This window comes from Ursus maritimus, unplaced genomic scaffold (genome assembly GCF_017311325.1).
Source record: "Ursus maritimus isolate PB19 unplaced genomic scaffold, ASM1731132v1 scaffold_28, whole genome shotgun sequence".
NCBI lineage: Eukaryota > Metazoa > Chordata > Mammalia > Carnivora > Ursidae > Ursus > Ursus maritimus.
The window spans coordinates 4,973,998-4,988,747 of record NW_024425341.1 but is presented as its reverse complement, the minus strand read 5'-3'; the positions used below and the strand labels follow the sequence as shown (position 1 = coordinate 4,988,747).

At 34.1% G+C, this 14,750-nt stretch overlaps 1 protein-coding gene across 1 annotated transcript in view; it reads left to right on the top strand.

Annotated features, from left to right (window-relative positions):
- Positions 1–14,750, top strand: part of LOC103659149 (A disintegrin and metallopeptidase domain 3-like) — a 122,477-nt gene that overhangs the window by 11,174 nt on the left and 96,553 nt on the right. The window contains exons 3-4 of the mRNA XM_040643169.1: positions 213–268; positions 3,043–3,121. Coding sequence (XP_040499103.1) covers positions 213–268; positions 3,043–3,121 — 135 coding nt within the window. The remainder of the gene's footprint in view (positions 1–212; positions 269–3,042; positions 3,122–14,750) is intronic.

Below are 14,750 nucleotides of genomic sequence, written 5' to 3'. Positions count from 1 at the left end.
TAAATTTAATTATGATTAATTCTGTCATACATTCCCAGATTGAAGGATTACAATTATATATGTCTATATTATATATATCTATATTATTTGAGACATGTGTTATGATCTATGTCTAAATGAAAGAGTAAATACATTTTAAGAAGTTATGGCTTTTGATTTTTAAGAATTCAGAATTTCTAATAATTATGTTCTTCTTGAATACTTTGCTGTAGGTCACTTATGCCATCGAACTTGACCAGAAAATGTACACTCTCCATCTTGAAAAACAGTAAGTGGCCATTCTTCTTTTCATACAGTTTTAGTTTCTGAAATTTTTACAGTCTCTACCCTAAACTTGAGCCTAAACTAGAGCATGACTATTATATTTAATATGTTACATCTTTGTAATTCAAGTCAGACTAGAATTCCAAGTCTTCATCTTGAGGTTTTACATCTAATATTCGAGCCAAATTTTAATTTCATCATGCAAAATTAATGTATGCCAGATAAATGAAAATTAGTCTATGTAACTCTTCAAAATATAGCCACAACTGTAACAATTAATTTTGTCCATCATGTCATTTTATACATTTATATGATTTTAAGCATTTCCTTGATATTCCACCAACGTTTTTTATTTTTTTATTTTTTATTTTTTTAAAGATTTTTTTTATTTATTCGACAGAGATAGAGACAGCCAGGGAGAGAGGGAACACAAGCTGGGGGAGTGGGAGAGGAAGAAGCAGGCTCACAGCAGAGGAGCCTGACGTGGGGCTCGATCCCATAACGCCGGGATCACGCCCTGAGCTGAAGGCAGACGCTTAACCGCTGTGCCACCCAGGCGCCCCCCACCAACGTTTTTTAATATCTTCAATTTTTACTCTGTGAGGGAACCAATATTAATACCCTTGTATCTATCTTGCCACCATTTTCTATTCCACATTTCACCTTTCCTTTAAATGAAATATGTAGAAACCTACCAAAAAGGTTTGTTTTTAGAGAAATGGAAACACTGTTTTGCAATCAGTAGCTTTTATTTAATAATGGTGTTCATTTTCTTCCTCTATGTGTATATCTTCCTCATTCTTTAACAGGTAACGGTCTGTAGTATGACATGTTGATAGGAAATGAGGTGATTTCCAAGAATTTTCACTATGGAGTCCTTCAATAAACATCCTTATCCGTATATTCTTATGTAATAGATATTTTGTTTTGTGGGCTTAATACCAAGAAATGGGTTTCTGGATCAAGCAGTGTGAATAATAGTAATAATAGTGATAATAGTGACAAGAACAAAAACAACCAAAGTAACTGGCATTCATGGAGCACGTAGCAATTGCCAGGCATATTTCTAAGCAATCTGCGTGTAGTAACTGATGTAAATTTCACAGCAACCTTCCTTGTTACTCGCATTTTGTATTAGAATTTTGAGAGATATTGTGTTTCTGAGAAGACAGCAGCAGTTTAGATTTTCAAAAGCATGCAGATGTGCTAAAATATTACAGTGCATCTTTGTGTTAACTTATATTTATTCAGTTGTTCTCACAATTAAATAAACCCCTAAATTTTTCATTTTGGTTTTAAATCACTACACATTCTTAGAAATTTTATGGAAATCTGTGGTTTCCTATTGGGTCTTATGGATCTGCCCTCTATAGTGTAGTTTTTCCTCCAACTACTTTTAAATCTTTCTTTTGGCTGTGTTTCTTATTAGCAAAATGTGTTCTCTTTATTAGCTAGGACTCTATTTCTGTTCTTAGCGAACAAATTCTCTGACACATTTATTGAATTATTATTTTCCATCTGTCATCATTTTAGTTTCAGAGTGTCTTCTTTTTACTTGAAATGATCTGCTCTGAAAGCTTATTAACTTTTTTAACTTTTCTTGAAATAATGATTATTTTCTTTAACCAAATTCTTCATTCAACTTCGTTAGGAACTTGCTTTTATGTTTTGCCTTCTGCCCTTTTGTTGTTCATTTTCCTTACACTGGATGTTGTTTTCCAGTGAGTGGTCATGGGTATTTCTATTAATTCACTGATCAAGGCAGATCTTTTTGTTGTTTTTTGTAGAAGCAAAAGTATACTTTTGAGGATCCAGGACGAATGAACTTGCAAACTGAAGTTTTATCCTTTTAATTATGCTTGTCAGAAATCTGTTGAATTTCCTTTTCCTGTGGATGCTTCTGGATCCCCATTTCCACCACCTCCATTGACATGTAATGTGCACGTTCCGTGAACTCTAGGTCCTCTCTGATTCTTGCCTTGGACTGTCCCTTAGTGTTTGGATTCCTTGAGAAAGCCTGGTCTTCGGGCACTAAATACTGGTGTCAGATTGTTCTGTAATAATCGCAATCTTCTCTGTGAAAAGATTACACTTCGGCACCATGTATATGAGACTTGTCTATAGAATTCATTTAGCTTATGAAATTTGAGCAAAGCACTAGCCTCCTGCTTCTAAACGAAGGCTTTAAGAACTATTGTATGCTTCTACAATTTCTTTTCTCCTTCTGCTACAAGAAAGGCATGTTCCAAGGGGTAGGAGGTATGTCTTTTCCCAGGTTCCAGAAGGAAGGCAGTGTGGAGCTGAACCTGCAGTAAACTTGGGAAGAACATTCATTGTTGTTTTGAGGCATTGAGAGTTTGGGGGTTTTTCTCACCACAGTATAATTTCATGAAAACTAATGGGAAAAGGATATATTTTTTGTTTATCAATCTATGGCTACTTGTTAGCAAATGTTAACAAATTAGCAAATATTTTTGCTATGAGATTTATTGATTGTTGAATCTAAAAGAAAACTTTGCTGTGGGAATCCGGAAGTCCTGGTTTCTAGTATATGTAAATCTATGTCATTTTAATGTCCCTACTGCTATCGGTTATACTGCTTAGTATTTTTTCTTACACAAAATATGCTACCCAAAAGGAAATGAGATAATGGAGAGATGAGCCCATTTAATTTTTGAATATTTGAGTTTGTAAAATTGAAAGTGAATTTTAATGTCATGATTCTGTTTTTGTTAATGTTACTATTGCAATGAAGTGTCATTACTTTGGTTGAATTAGGTCATTTTTAGACCCTCATTTCCTGGTGTATGCATACAACAAATCAGGAACATTGTATCCAGATTCTTCATTTATAAAGGTAAGTTTTCCTTTATGCTCTGTAGATTTACGTTTTCTGTATCATTAAGGTGCCATTGGCAGGAAGCAAAAGGATGCTTTCTACCACCCAGAATTATCGGGCAAACAGATCAGAAGCCCAAATATAATGCGGCAGTCACGATGAAGGTAGTTTGAACAGAACAACTACTTTTCAAATTGGAGCTCCGGAATCTCTTATCCAAAAAGGTTGTTTAAACTACCAGAAGCATTAGCAGGGTCTGAGAGAGAAAGAAAGTGGGTTAAGGAGCTAAGAATAAGAGGCCCCTAAATACAGGGTCATTTTAATTGAGATGTCATAGGACAGAGGAAGTGGTGGAAATTACAATGATCATATGGTTTCCATCATAAGTGGAACATAAGGAATAGTGCAGAGGACAATAGTAGAAGGGAGGTAAAACTGCAGGGGAAGAAATCAGAGAGGGAGACAAACTATATGACACTCTTGACTCCGGGAAACAGAAGGTTGTGGAAAGGGAGGTGGGTAAGGGGATTGGGTAATTGGGTGAGGGGCATTATGGAGGGCCCGTGATATGGTGAGCACTGGATGTTATATGCAACTAATGAATGCTTGAACATTCTATCAAAAGCTAATGATGTACTATACATTGGTTAATTGAATTTAAATAAAAAATATCCATTTAAAAAAAGAAATTTTTCGAAACAATCACATTCCCACAAAGAAACATCAGGTCCACATGTTCTCACACTTTACCTTTCCAGTCCTTAACTATTTAAGGTAATATTTCTATGAACATTCATGTGCAATTTGTTGTGTGGGCACATTTTTTATTTTTCTGGGATACATGCCCAGGAATATGATTGCCAGGTCATATGGTAAGTATATGTTTATTTTTTAAAAGAAATTATTAGCTATTTTCCAGTTTCTGTACCATTTTACACTTCCACTGGCAATATAGGAATGATAGAGTGTCTGCCTGTTTGCCACCATTTGATCAGTATTTAAAATCTTTTTAAATTTCTGTCATTTTGATAGATGTATAGTGATAGCTCATGTAATTTTTTATTTGCATTTCCCTAATATCCAGTGATGTTGAGTATATTTTCATGAAATGAAATGTCTATTAATGTCCTTTATCCATCCTTTCTAATTGGATTGGTTGGTTTTTTATTGTCGATTTTTAAGCAGTTATGTATTCTAAATACAAGTCCTTTGCCAGATAATGTGTTTTGCCCATATTTATATTCACAGTCTGTAATTTGTCTTTTCATCGTTCATAAGGCCTTTCATTGAATAGAAATTTTTAATTTTGATGAGAGTTAATTTATCAACTTTTCCTTTTATGAATGGAGGTTTCAGTATCAAACTTAAGAACTCCATTTATCCCTAGCTCCTGAAGATTCTATGTTTTTTTCCCCTAAAAGTTTTACAGCTTTATTTACATTTAATTGTATGTCCACTTTGAGATAATTGTGTGGAAGGTGGGAGATTTGGATCAAGGTTTGTTCTTCTGGCTGAGGATTTGCATTATATGTTTCAGCATCACTGACAGAAAAGGCTGTCCTGCACTGACTTGCTCTTGCATCTTTGTCAAAAAGTCAGTGGGGCATATTTTTATGGGTATATTTCTGGGTTCTTTATTCTGTTCAGTTTTTCTATGTGTCTATTCTTCTGCCACTACCATGCTGTCTTCTTTAGTTAACATGTAAATTAAGCATTTATATAGACCACAGTGATTCCTCCTACTTTATTCTTTCTCAAGATTTTTAGACCATCGTAGGTATTTTGCTTTTTCATATAAATTTCAGACTAAATTACTTCATGGATACAGACAAACTTGCTGGGATTGTGATAGACATTGTGTTGGCCCTGTAGCTCAATTTGGGGAGAATTGAACTTTTCGCTATGTTGAGTCTTCTAATCTGTGAATGCAGTGAGACTCTCTATTTATTTGAATTTTTGTTTTTCCTCGTGTCTTCAAAAATAGTTTGTAATTTTAGCATGCATATCCTGTACATAGTTTTTTAGGTTTATACCGAAGCATTTCATTTTCTTTGGGTCAACTGTAGATGGTATTGTATTTTAATTTCAATTTCCACATATTGTTATCTAGAAATGCAATGGATTTGTGTTAATCTGGTATCCTACAACCTTGCTGAAGTCACATACTCTATGTTTTTTATTTTTAGATAGATTCCTTGAGATTTTTACATAGATGTGTCTTTTATAAATACAGACATTTTTCTTTCTTCCTTTTCAGTCTGTATGCTTTTTATCTCTCTGCTTTGCCTTACTGTGCTTGTTATAGCTTCCAGTACTGTGCTGAATTACAATAGTGATTTACCTTGTTCCCCATCTTAGGGATAAAATATTCATTCTTTCCACATTGAAGACAATGTGAGCTGTAGGTTTGGTTTTTTTTTTCCCCATATATTCCTTACAAATTTGAGGAAATTCTCTATTTCTAGATTGCTAAGATTTCTGTCCCCCCCCCATCAAGGGGTATGTGTTTAATTGTATCAGATGACTTTTCTGTATCAGTTGATATGATCATATGAGTTTTCTTTTTTAGCCTATTGATATGATGGATTGCACTGATTGATTTTCAGACATTAAAACAGTAATGCATATCTAGAAAAGCTACAACTTGGTCCTGGTGGGTAATACTTTTTATCCATGACTGGGTTTGATTTGCTAGTAATTTCTTGAGGATTTTTTTAGTCAAAGTTCATGAGAAATACTGGTCTGTGGTTTTCTTTTTTTGTACTGACTTTGTCTAATTTTTGTAGTAGAGCAATACTGGTCTCATAAAATAAATTTGGAAGTGTTAATTCTTATTTTATTTTCTGGAAGATGTATAAAGAACATGCTAATTTTTAAGCTGTTTGGTAAAATTCTTTAGTGTCTTCACTAGGCCTGTGGATTTGTGTGTTTGTGCAGGGGCGGGGGGAGATTTTATTTACTGACTCAAGTTATTTAATAGTTTTGGAGTATCTTGCTTATTGTGTCATATGTATTGTTTTGGTGGTTTGTGGTTTTTAAAGAATTGGTCCATTCCATCTCAGGTGTGGAATTTAGGGGTGTAATTTTGTTCACAGTGATTTGTCCCCAAAGACTGCAGGAGTATTTTGTTTCTGACATCAATGATTGCTGTCTTCTCTCCTCTTTGTCAGTCTGGCTGGAGATTTTTCAATTTACTGAATTTATCGAAGAGTCAGCTTTTTCTTGTTTTTTTTCCGTACTGTTGCCTTATTTTCAATGTCATGGCATTTAGCGCTTATGTTTATTATTGTCTCCCTTATACCTTTCTTTGAGTTTCTTTTTTCTAGTTTGTTGAGGGAAAAATGTATTATCAATTTGTTACCTTTCCTCTTTTTTGTTGTAAGCATTTTAGTACTAAAATTTCCTGCTCAGCACTGTTCAATGTGCAGCCTACAACAGAATGTAATCTTTTCATTTTAACACAATTTCCTTTGAGGCTTCTTGTTTGACCTGTGGAGTTTTAAAAAGTGTGTCGTTCAATTTCCAAATGTGTGGAGATTTTTCCTGTTGTCTGCTGATTTCTAGTTTGATTTCATTATGGTTAGAAAATATATCCTGTATGATTTCAATTCTTTTAAATTGGTGAAGGTTTGGGTAAGATCCAGTATACTGTATGTGTTGATGAGTGCTCTTGAAGAGTTGAAAAGTGTGTGTACTCTGCTGTTGGGCTGGAGTCTTCCATAAACGTCATGTAGATCATATTGACTGATGTTCACTTCTGTGTTTTTACTGATTTTCTGTCTAATACTATCAATAACTGTATGCTACATATTGAATTCATCAGTTATTATTGGGTTTTTTGTTTTGTTTTGTTTTGTTTTGTTTTTTGTTTTGTCTTTTTCAGTTGTATCAGTGTTTGCTTCACGTATTTTGAAGCTCTGTTCTTTGATGCCTAGTACATTTAGGATTGCCGTGTGTTCTGGATGGATTGATGCTGTTATGATTAGGTAATGACTCTTTGTCCGAAGTAGATTTTTTTACTAAGTCCACTTTGATATTAATAAAGCCACTTTGTTTTATTTTTATGAATACTCACATGATATATATTTGTCCATTCTTTGAATTCCAGTCTACCTATGTTATATTTGAAATGAGTTCCTTAAAAGAATATTTAGCTGAGCCATAATGTATTTCTTTTTCTCCCATTTACCCTGATGCACAGTATTTTATTTGGTATTTTTAGACTATTGACATTTAAAGTAATTATTGAAATATTAGGGTTTTTGTTTACCATAACCCTACTGGCTTGTTTCTTTTTTTCTACGTTTCTCATTCCTTTGTTCACCTCTTCTTGCCTTCTTCTGGGTATTTGGACATTTTCTTAAGATTCCATTGTGATTTATTTATGGTGTTTTAAAATATTTTCCTTACTATAGTTTTCTTAGTGTTTGCTGTAGGTATTAAAATATATCATAAATAACTTACAATATAGCTTACTATTATGTGGAATTTTTACTATTTCAGTGGAATATTGAAACCGTACTTCTGTTTGGGCTTCTTTATCCTCTGCACTTTTAAAATACAATTGATTAAAAATTCCTTTACATATATTGAGCATCGGATGATATATGATTTTTGTTTCAGCCACCAAATGTGTTTTAACAAACTCATGGGGGAAAAGATTGCCTGTTATATTTACCACTATTTCAATCCATTCTGTTTTTCCCAGTTCCTTAGGATGCTCCAGGCCTTCATGTGATGTTACTACCTTGTTTTTTGGAGTTTCTTTTTGACATTTTTAGGGGTATGTGTGCTAGTGATAAAATCTAGTTTTCCTTTTTTGAGAAAGTCTCTTTTTCCCCTCCATTCTTAAAGGGTGAATTTGTGAGATATAGAGTTCATGTTTGCTTGTACTTTTCTTTCAGCAGTTGAAAACTGCTGTGATGTTTCCTCTTAGCCTTCATGACTACACATGCGAGATCTGCTCTCATTCAACTTGGTGTTCTCCTATAGCTTATGTGACAATGTCTTCTGGTTACTTTAAAAGTATTTTTATTGCTTTCATTTTAATTATGATAACCCATTTATTGTGAGTTACTTTGGGTCCATTCTCTTTACAGTTTGCTTAGCTTCTGGAATCTAAATGTTTATATGCCATCCATCAGTGTTGTGAAGTTTTCAACCTTATTTCTTTTTTCTTATTTTTAATTTATATTTTATTTTCTTGTGGTAAAAATACTTAAATGTGAATTTTACAATCAAGAAATTTTACATATACTTTTTTGTTAATTATAGTATGATTTTTACAGAAGATCTTAGAGCTTATTCACCTTGCTTGACTGAAATGTTGTGCCCATTAGTTAGTACTCCCCATTTCTCCCTCTCCCCGGCTCGTGGCAACCACCGTTCCACTCTCTGATGGTATGAATCTATTCTAGATGTCTCATATAAATGGAATCGTGCAGTATTTGTGTTTCTGTGACTGACTTCTCTGCCTGGAATCACTTAGCATGATGTGCTCAGGGTTCATCCATGTTATCACATATTGCAGAATTTGCTTCTTTTTGAGACTGAATAGTATTCCATTGAATGTGCTCCGCATTTTCTTTATCCACTCATCTGCTGATGCCTGGTTGGGTTATTCCCACATCTTGGCTCTTATGGGTAATGCTGCAGTGAACATAAGAGATCCAGTATCTCCTTGCGGTCCTCATTCCCATCCTTTTGGCAAATACCCAGAAGTGACATTTCAAGATCATATGGTAGTTCTATTTTTAGTTTTTAGAGGAATCTCTATACTGCTTTCATTAGAAACTGCACCATGTTGTATTTCCACTAACAGTGTGAACATTTCCACTTTCTCCACATCCTCACTAACACTTGTTGTTATTTGTTGGTATGATTATAGTCATCCTAAGTGGTGGGAAGTGACTTCTTATTGGCGAATTGACACTTTGATCATTATAAAATGTCCTTATTTGATTCTTGTGACGGTTTTGACATAATGTCTATTCTGTCTGATACAAGTATAGCCCCCTCTGCTCCCTTTTCGTTGTCATTTGCTTGGGATGTCTTTTTTTATGCCTTCACTTTCAGCCTATCTATGCCCTTAAATCTGAAACAAGTTTCTTTCAGACAGTGTAGTGTTGGATATTGCCTTTTTTTCCCATTCAACACTCTTATTATGTGTTTTGTTTGTGTAGTTTAATCCATTTACACAGTTATTATTGATAGGGAGTTTTTTACTATTGTCCCTTGTTAATTGTTTTGTGGGTTTTTTGTAGGTATTTTTTCTGTCTTTTCTTCTCTTACTCTCTTCTATTGTGTTTCTTTGATTTTTTAAAAAAATATTTTGATATTTTGGTCTTTTTCTTTTGTGTAGCTTGTATTGGTATTTTCATTTTCGTTACCATGTGGCTTACATGAAATGTATAGCTATAATAGTGTATTTTAAGCTGATAAGAATTTCAACCACATACAAAAATCTGCAATTTTCTTACTCCCCCTCGCATTCATTTTGTGTTATTGATGGCACAATTTACATCATTTCATATTGTGTATCTTTTAACATATTTTTAGTTATAGTTATTTTTAATATTTTGTCTTTTAACTTTCACACTAAAATTAAGAGTGATTTACACACTCTCATTATATTAATTTAGTATTCAGCATTTTCTATATATTACCTTTACCTAGTGATTTTCATTCTTACATGCTCATGTTGCTGCTTAGCACCCTTTTGTTTCAATTTGAAGAACTCCCATTCATATTTCCTGTAATGCAGATACAGTCGTGAGATAGCCTCGGTTTTGTCTGGGAAAGTCTTCATCTCTTCATTTCTTAAAAGGCCTAATTTTTTTTATGAGCAGTTTTGGGTTGGCAGCAAAATTAACAGGAAGGTACAGAGATTTTTAAATATCCCCAGGACCCACATGTTCACAGCCTCTGCTGTTAGTGACATCCCCAACCACAGTAATAGATTTATTACAATTGAGGTAGCTGCATGAGCATGTCATAATTACCCAAAGTCCATAATTTACATTATGGTTTCCTCTTGGTTTTGTACATTTCATGGGACTGCACAAACATATAATGACATGTGTCACCATTATAGCATCATACAGAATAGTTTCACTGTCCTAAACATCCTGTATGCTCCACCTGTTCAACCTTTTGTCCTCCCTTCATCCTGAGAACTACTCATCTTTTTACTGCCTCCAAAGTTCTGCCCTTTCCAGAATGTCACATAGTTGGAATCATACCATAAAAGCCTTTTAAGATTGGCTTCTTTCACATAGTAATATGCATTTAAGATTCCTCCATGTGTTATTGTGGCTTGATAATTCATTATTATCAGCACTGAAAAATAATCCATTGTCTGCACATAGCACAGTTTATTAATCCACTCACCTTGAAGAACATCTATATTGCTTCTGAGTTTTCTTACAACTATGAATAAAGCTTCTATAAGCCATGTTTGCAGGTTTTTGTGTGGATATAACTTTTTAGCTTTTTGAGGTATAATTTGCAAATAAAAATGTGTGTATCTAAAATGTACAAATGTGATTGATTCATGTACATATACCTTATAAAATGGTTACCACGATCAGGTTAATCAACACATCCATCACACCTCAAGTAGTTTTGTGTGTGTGTGTGTGTGTGTGTGTGTGTATGTGCGTGTGTGTGTATGTGCGTGTGTTGAGAACACTTAAGGTTTACTTGCAGGAAATTTCAAGTATATAACGCAGTATTATTAACTGTAGTTACCATGCTGTGCATTAGATCCCCAGAGCTTATTCATGTTATAACTGAAGGCTTATACCCTTGACTAACATTTCTCTATTTCTCCCAAAACCCACCACCTGGTAACCACCATTCTACTCTGTTTTGATGAGTTCAACTTTTTGTCTTTAGATTTCACACCTAAGTGAGCTCATATAGCATTTGTATTTCTCTGGCTAATTTCACTTCGTATAATGTCCTCTAGGTCCATCCATGTTGTTGCAAATGGCAGGATTTCCTTCTCTCTCATGGATGAATAGTATTCATATATATGTGTGTGTGTGTGTGTGTGTGTGTGTGTGTGTGTGTGTGTATCACATTTTCTATACCCATTCATCCATCCTTGGACACTTAAGTTGTTTCCATATATTGGGTATTGTGAATAATTCTGCAATGAATATATGAGTGCAGATATCTCTTTGAGAAACTGATTTCCTTTTTTTGGATGTATATCCAGAAGTAGGATTGCTGAATCATATTTCAGTTTTATTTTAAATTTTTTGAGGGATCTCCATATCATTTTCCAAAAAAAGAAAACTCAGTAAAATCCGTAATGTTTTAGGAAACAAAATCAACATGTAAAAATTGGTTGTGATTCTATACAGTAACCATCAGAGAAATTAAGAAAGCAATCCCATTTACAATAGCAGCCAAAAGAATAAAATAGGAATAAATTTAACAAAGGAGGTGAAGGACCTATACATTAAAAGCTATAATACAATGATGAAAGAAATTGATGAAGACTCAATGGTAAGATATCTTGCATTCAGAGATTGGAAAAATTAATATTATTAAGTGTCCATGCTACCTAAAGCAATCTACAAATCCAGTGCAACCCCTAATTCACTGACATTTCTCACAGAACCAGAAAAAAATAATCTTAAATTCTTATGGAGTCACAAAAGACCCCAAATAACCAAAGCAATCTGGAGAAAGCTGAGGTATCACAATTCCTGATTTCAAACTCTAAGACAAATTTATAGTAATCAGAAAAGTATATCAGCTTAAAAACCAGCAGATAGACCAAGAGAACAGAATCAAGAGCCTAGATATATACCTACACATATAACATCATCTAATCTTTCACAAGGGTGCCAGAAATACATAATGGGGAAAGATAGTCTCTTTAATAAATGGTGCTGGAAAAACTAAATATCCACATGCAAAATAACACCACTTGCAAAAATTAACTTGAAATGGAGTAAAGACTTAAATATAAGATGTGAAACTATAAAACTACAAGAAACATAGGAAAACCCTCCTTGATGTTGGTCTTGGAAATCATTTTTTGGATTTGAGGATTTGACACCAAAAGCAAAAATTTAAAAATGGAACTGCATCAAACTAAAAAGATTCTGCACAGCAAAGGAAGCAATCAATGCAATGAAAAGGCAATCTATGTAACAGGAGAAAATATGTCAAATCACTTATTTGATAAGGGGTTAATTTCTCTGATAGTTATTGTATAAAATCACAACTGATTTTTGCATGTTGATTTTGCTTCCTAAAACATTACGGATTTTACTGATTTTTCTTTTTTAACCTGTTGCTGTGACTGCTTATATTACTTCATTTTTGAAATGTTGAACCAGCTTTGCATACTTGAGATAAATCCAAGTTGGTTGTGGTTTATAATTCTTTTTATTCATTTTTGGATTTGATGTGGTAATTTTGTTGAGGATTTGTGCATATATATTCATGAGAGATATTGGTCTGAAGTTTTCTTTTAATATTTTGTTGGTTTTAGTATTAGGGTAATACTGTTCCCAGATAATGTGTTAGAATGAGTTAGAATTATAGACCGCTTCTATACTCTGAAAGAGCGTGTGAAGAATTGGTATAATTTCTTCCTTAAATGTTTGGAAGAATTCAACAGTGAACCCATCTTGTCCTTCTGTTGTTTGTTTTGGAAGATTGTTAATTTTTTATTTGATTTCTCTAATATAGACCCATTCAGATTGCATGTTTCCCTTTTTTTAAAAAGATTTTATTTATTTATTTATTTATTTATTTGAGAGAAAGAGAGAGGGAGAAGCAGACTCCTCGCTGAGCAGAGAGCCTGATGTGGAACTTGATCCCAGGACCCTGGGATCACGACCTGAGCTGAAGGCAGATGCGTAACTGACTGACCCACCCAGGCACCCCCAGATTGTATATTTCATCTTGTGTGAGGGTTGACAAATTGTGTCCTTAAAAGAATTGGTCCATTTCATCTACATTTTCAAATTTGTGGGTGTGGAGTTGTTCATCATATTCTTTTATTGTCTTTTTAATATTTATGGGATCTGTACTTATGCCACCTTTTAACTCTGATATTAGTAATTATTGTTCTTTCATTTTTACTTAGTTTGTCTGGCTAAAGGCATGTTGATTTTATGGATATTTTCAAAGAGTCAGCTTTTGGTTTCATTCATTTTCTCTTTTGATTTCCTATTTCCAGTGTCAAAGGTTTCTACTCTAATTATTTTTTTATAATAATTTTTTATTATGTTATGGTAGTCACCATACAGTACATCCCCAGTTTTTGATGTAAAGTTCCATGATTCATTACTTGCGTATAACACCCAGAGCACCATGCAATACGTGCCCTCCTTAATACCCATCACCGGCCTATCCCATTCCCCCACCACCCTCCCCTCTGAAGCCCTCAGTTTGTTTCCCAGAGTCCATAGTCTCTCATGGTTCATTCCCCCTTCTGTTTACCCCCTTTCTTCTCCTACCGATCTTCCTACTTCTTATGTTCCAAAAATGAGTAAAGCCATATGATAATTGTCTTTCTCTGCTTGACTTATTTCACTTAACATTATCACCTACAGTCCCGTCCATGTTTCTGCAAATGTTGTGAAATCGTTCTTTTTGATGGTCCATTGTATATATGGACCACATTTTCTTAATCCAGTCATCTGTTGAAGAGCATCTTGGCTCCTTCCACAATTTAGTTATTGTGGACAATGCTGCTATGAACATTGGGGTGCATATAGCCCTTCTCTTCATTACATCTGTATCTTTGGGTAAATACCCAGTAGTCCAATTGCTGGATCATAGGGTAGCTCAATTTTTAACTTTTTATGGGACGTCCACACTGTTTTCCAGTGGCTGTACCAACTTGCATTCCCACCAACAATGTAAGAGGGATCCCCTTTTTCCACGTCTACTCCAACATTTGTTGTTTCCTGCCTTGTCAATTTTTGCCATTCTAACTGGCATAAGGTGGTATCTCAGTGTGGTTTTGATTTGAATTCCTCTGATGGCTAATGATTTTGAACATTTTTTCATGTGTCTGTTAGCCATTTGTATGTCTTCATTGGAAAAGTGTCTGTTCATAACTTCTGACCATTTTTTGATACCACCCTGAACGCGCCCAATCTCATCTGATCTCGGAAGCTAAGCAGGGTCAGTCCTGGTTAGTACTAGGATGGGTGACCTACTCTAATTCTTATGATTTCTTCAGTTCACTTTGTATTTAATTTTCTTTTTCTTTTTTTTTTTTTTTTAGTTATGTAAGGTGGAAACTTAGATTGTTGATTTTAGGTGTTTCTTCTTTTTTAATATATGCATTGAATGCACTATAAACCTCCTCCTAAGCACTATTTTTGCCGCATCTCACACAATTTGAAAAGCCGTGCTTTATTTCCATTTAGTTACAAAAATTTTTAAACTTCTTTTGAGATTTCTTTTTGATCTATGTGTCCTTTATAAGAATGTCTTTAATCTCATGTGTTTGGGATTTTCAAGCTATCTTCTTCTTATTGATTTATAGTTTAATTCCACTGTGGTCTGAGAGCAGACATTGTATGATTTCTATTCTTTGAAGTATTTTAAGGTATTTTTTATGGGTCAGAATGTCTGTCTTGGTGAATGTTTCATATGGACTTGAGAAGAA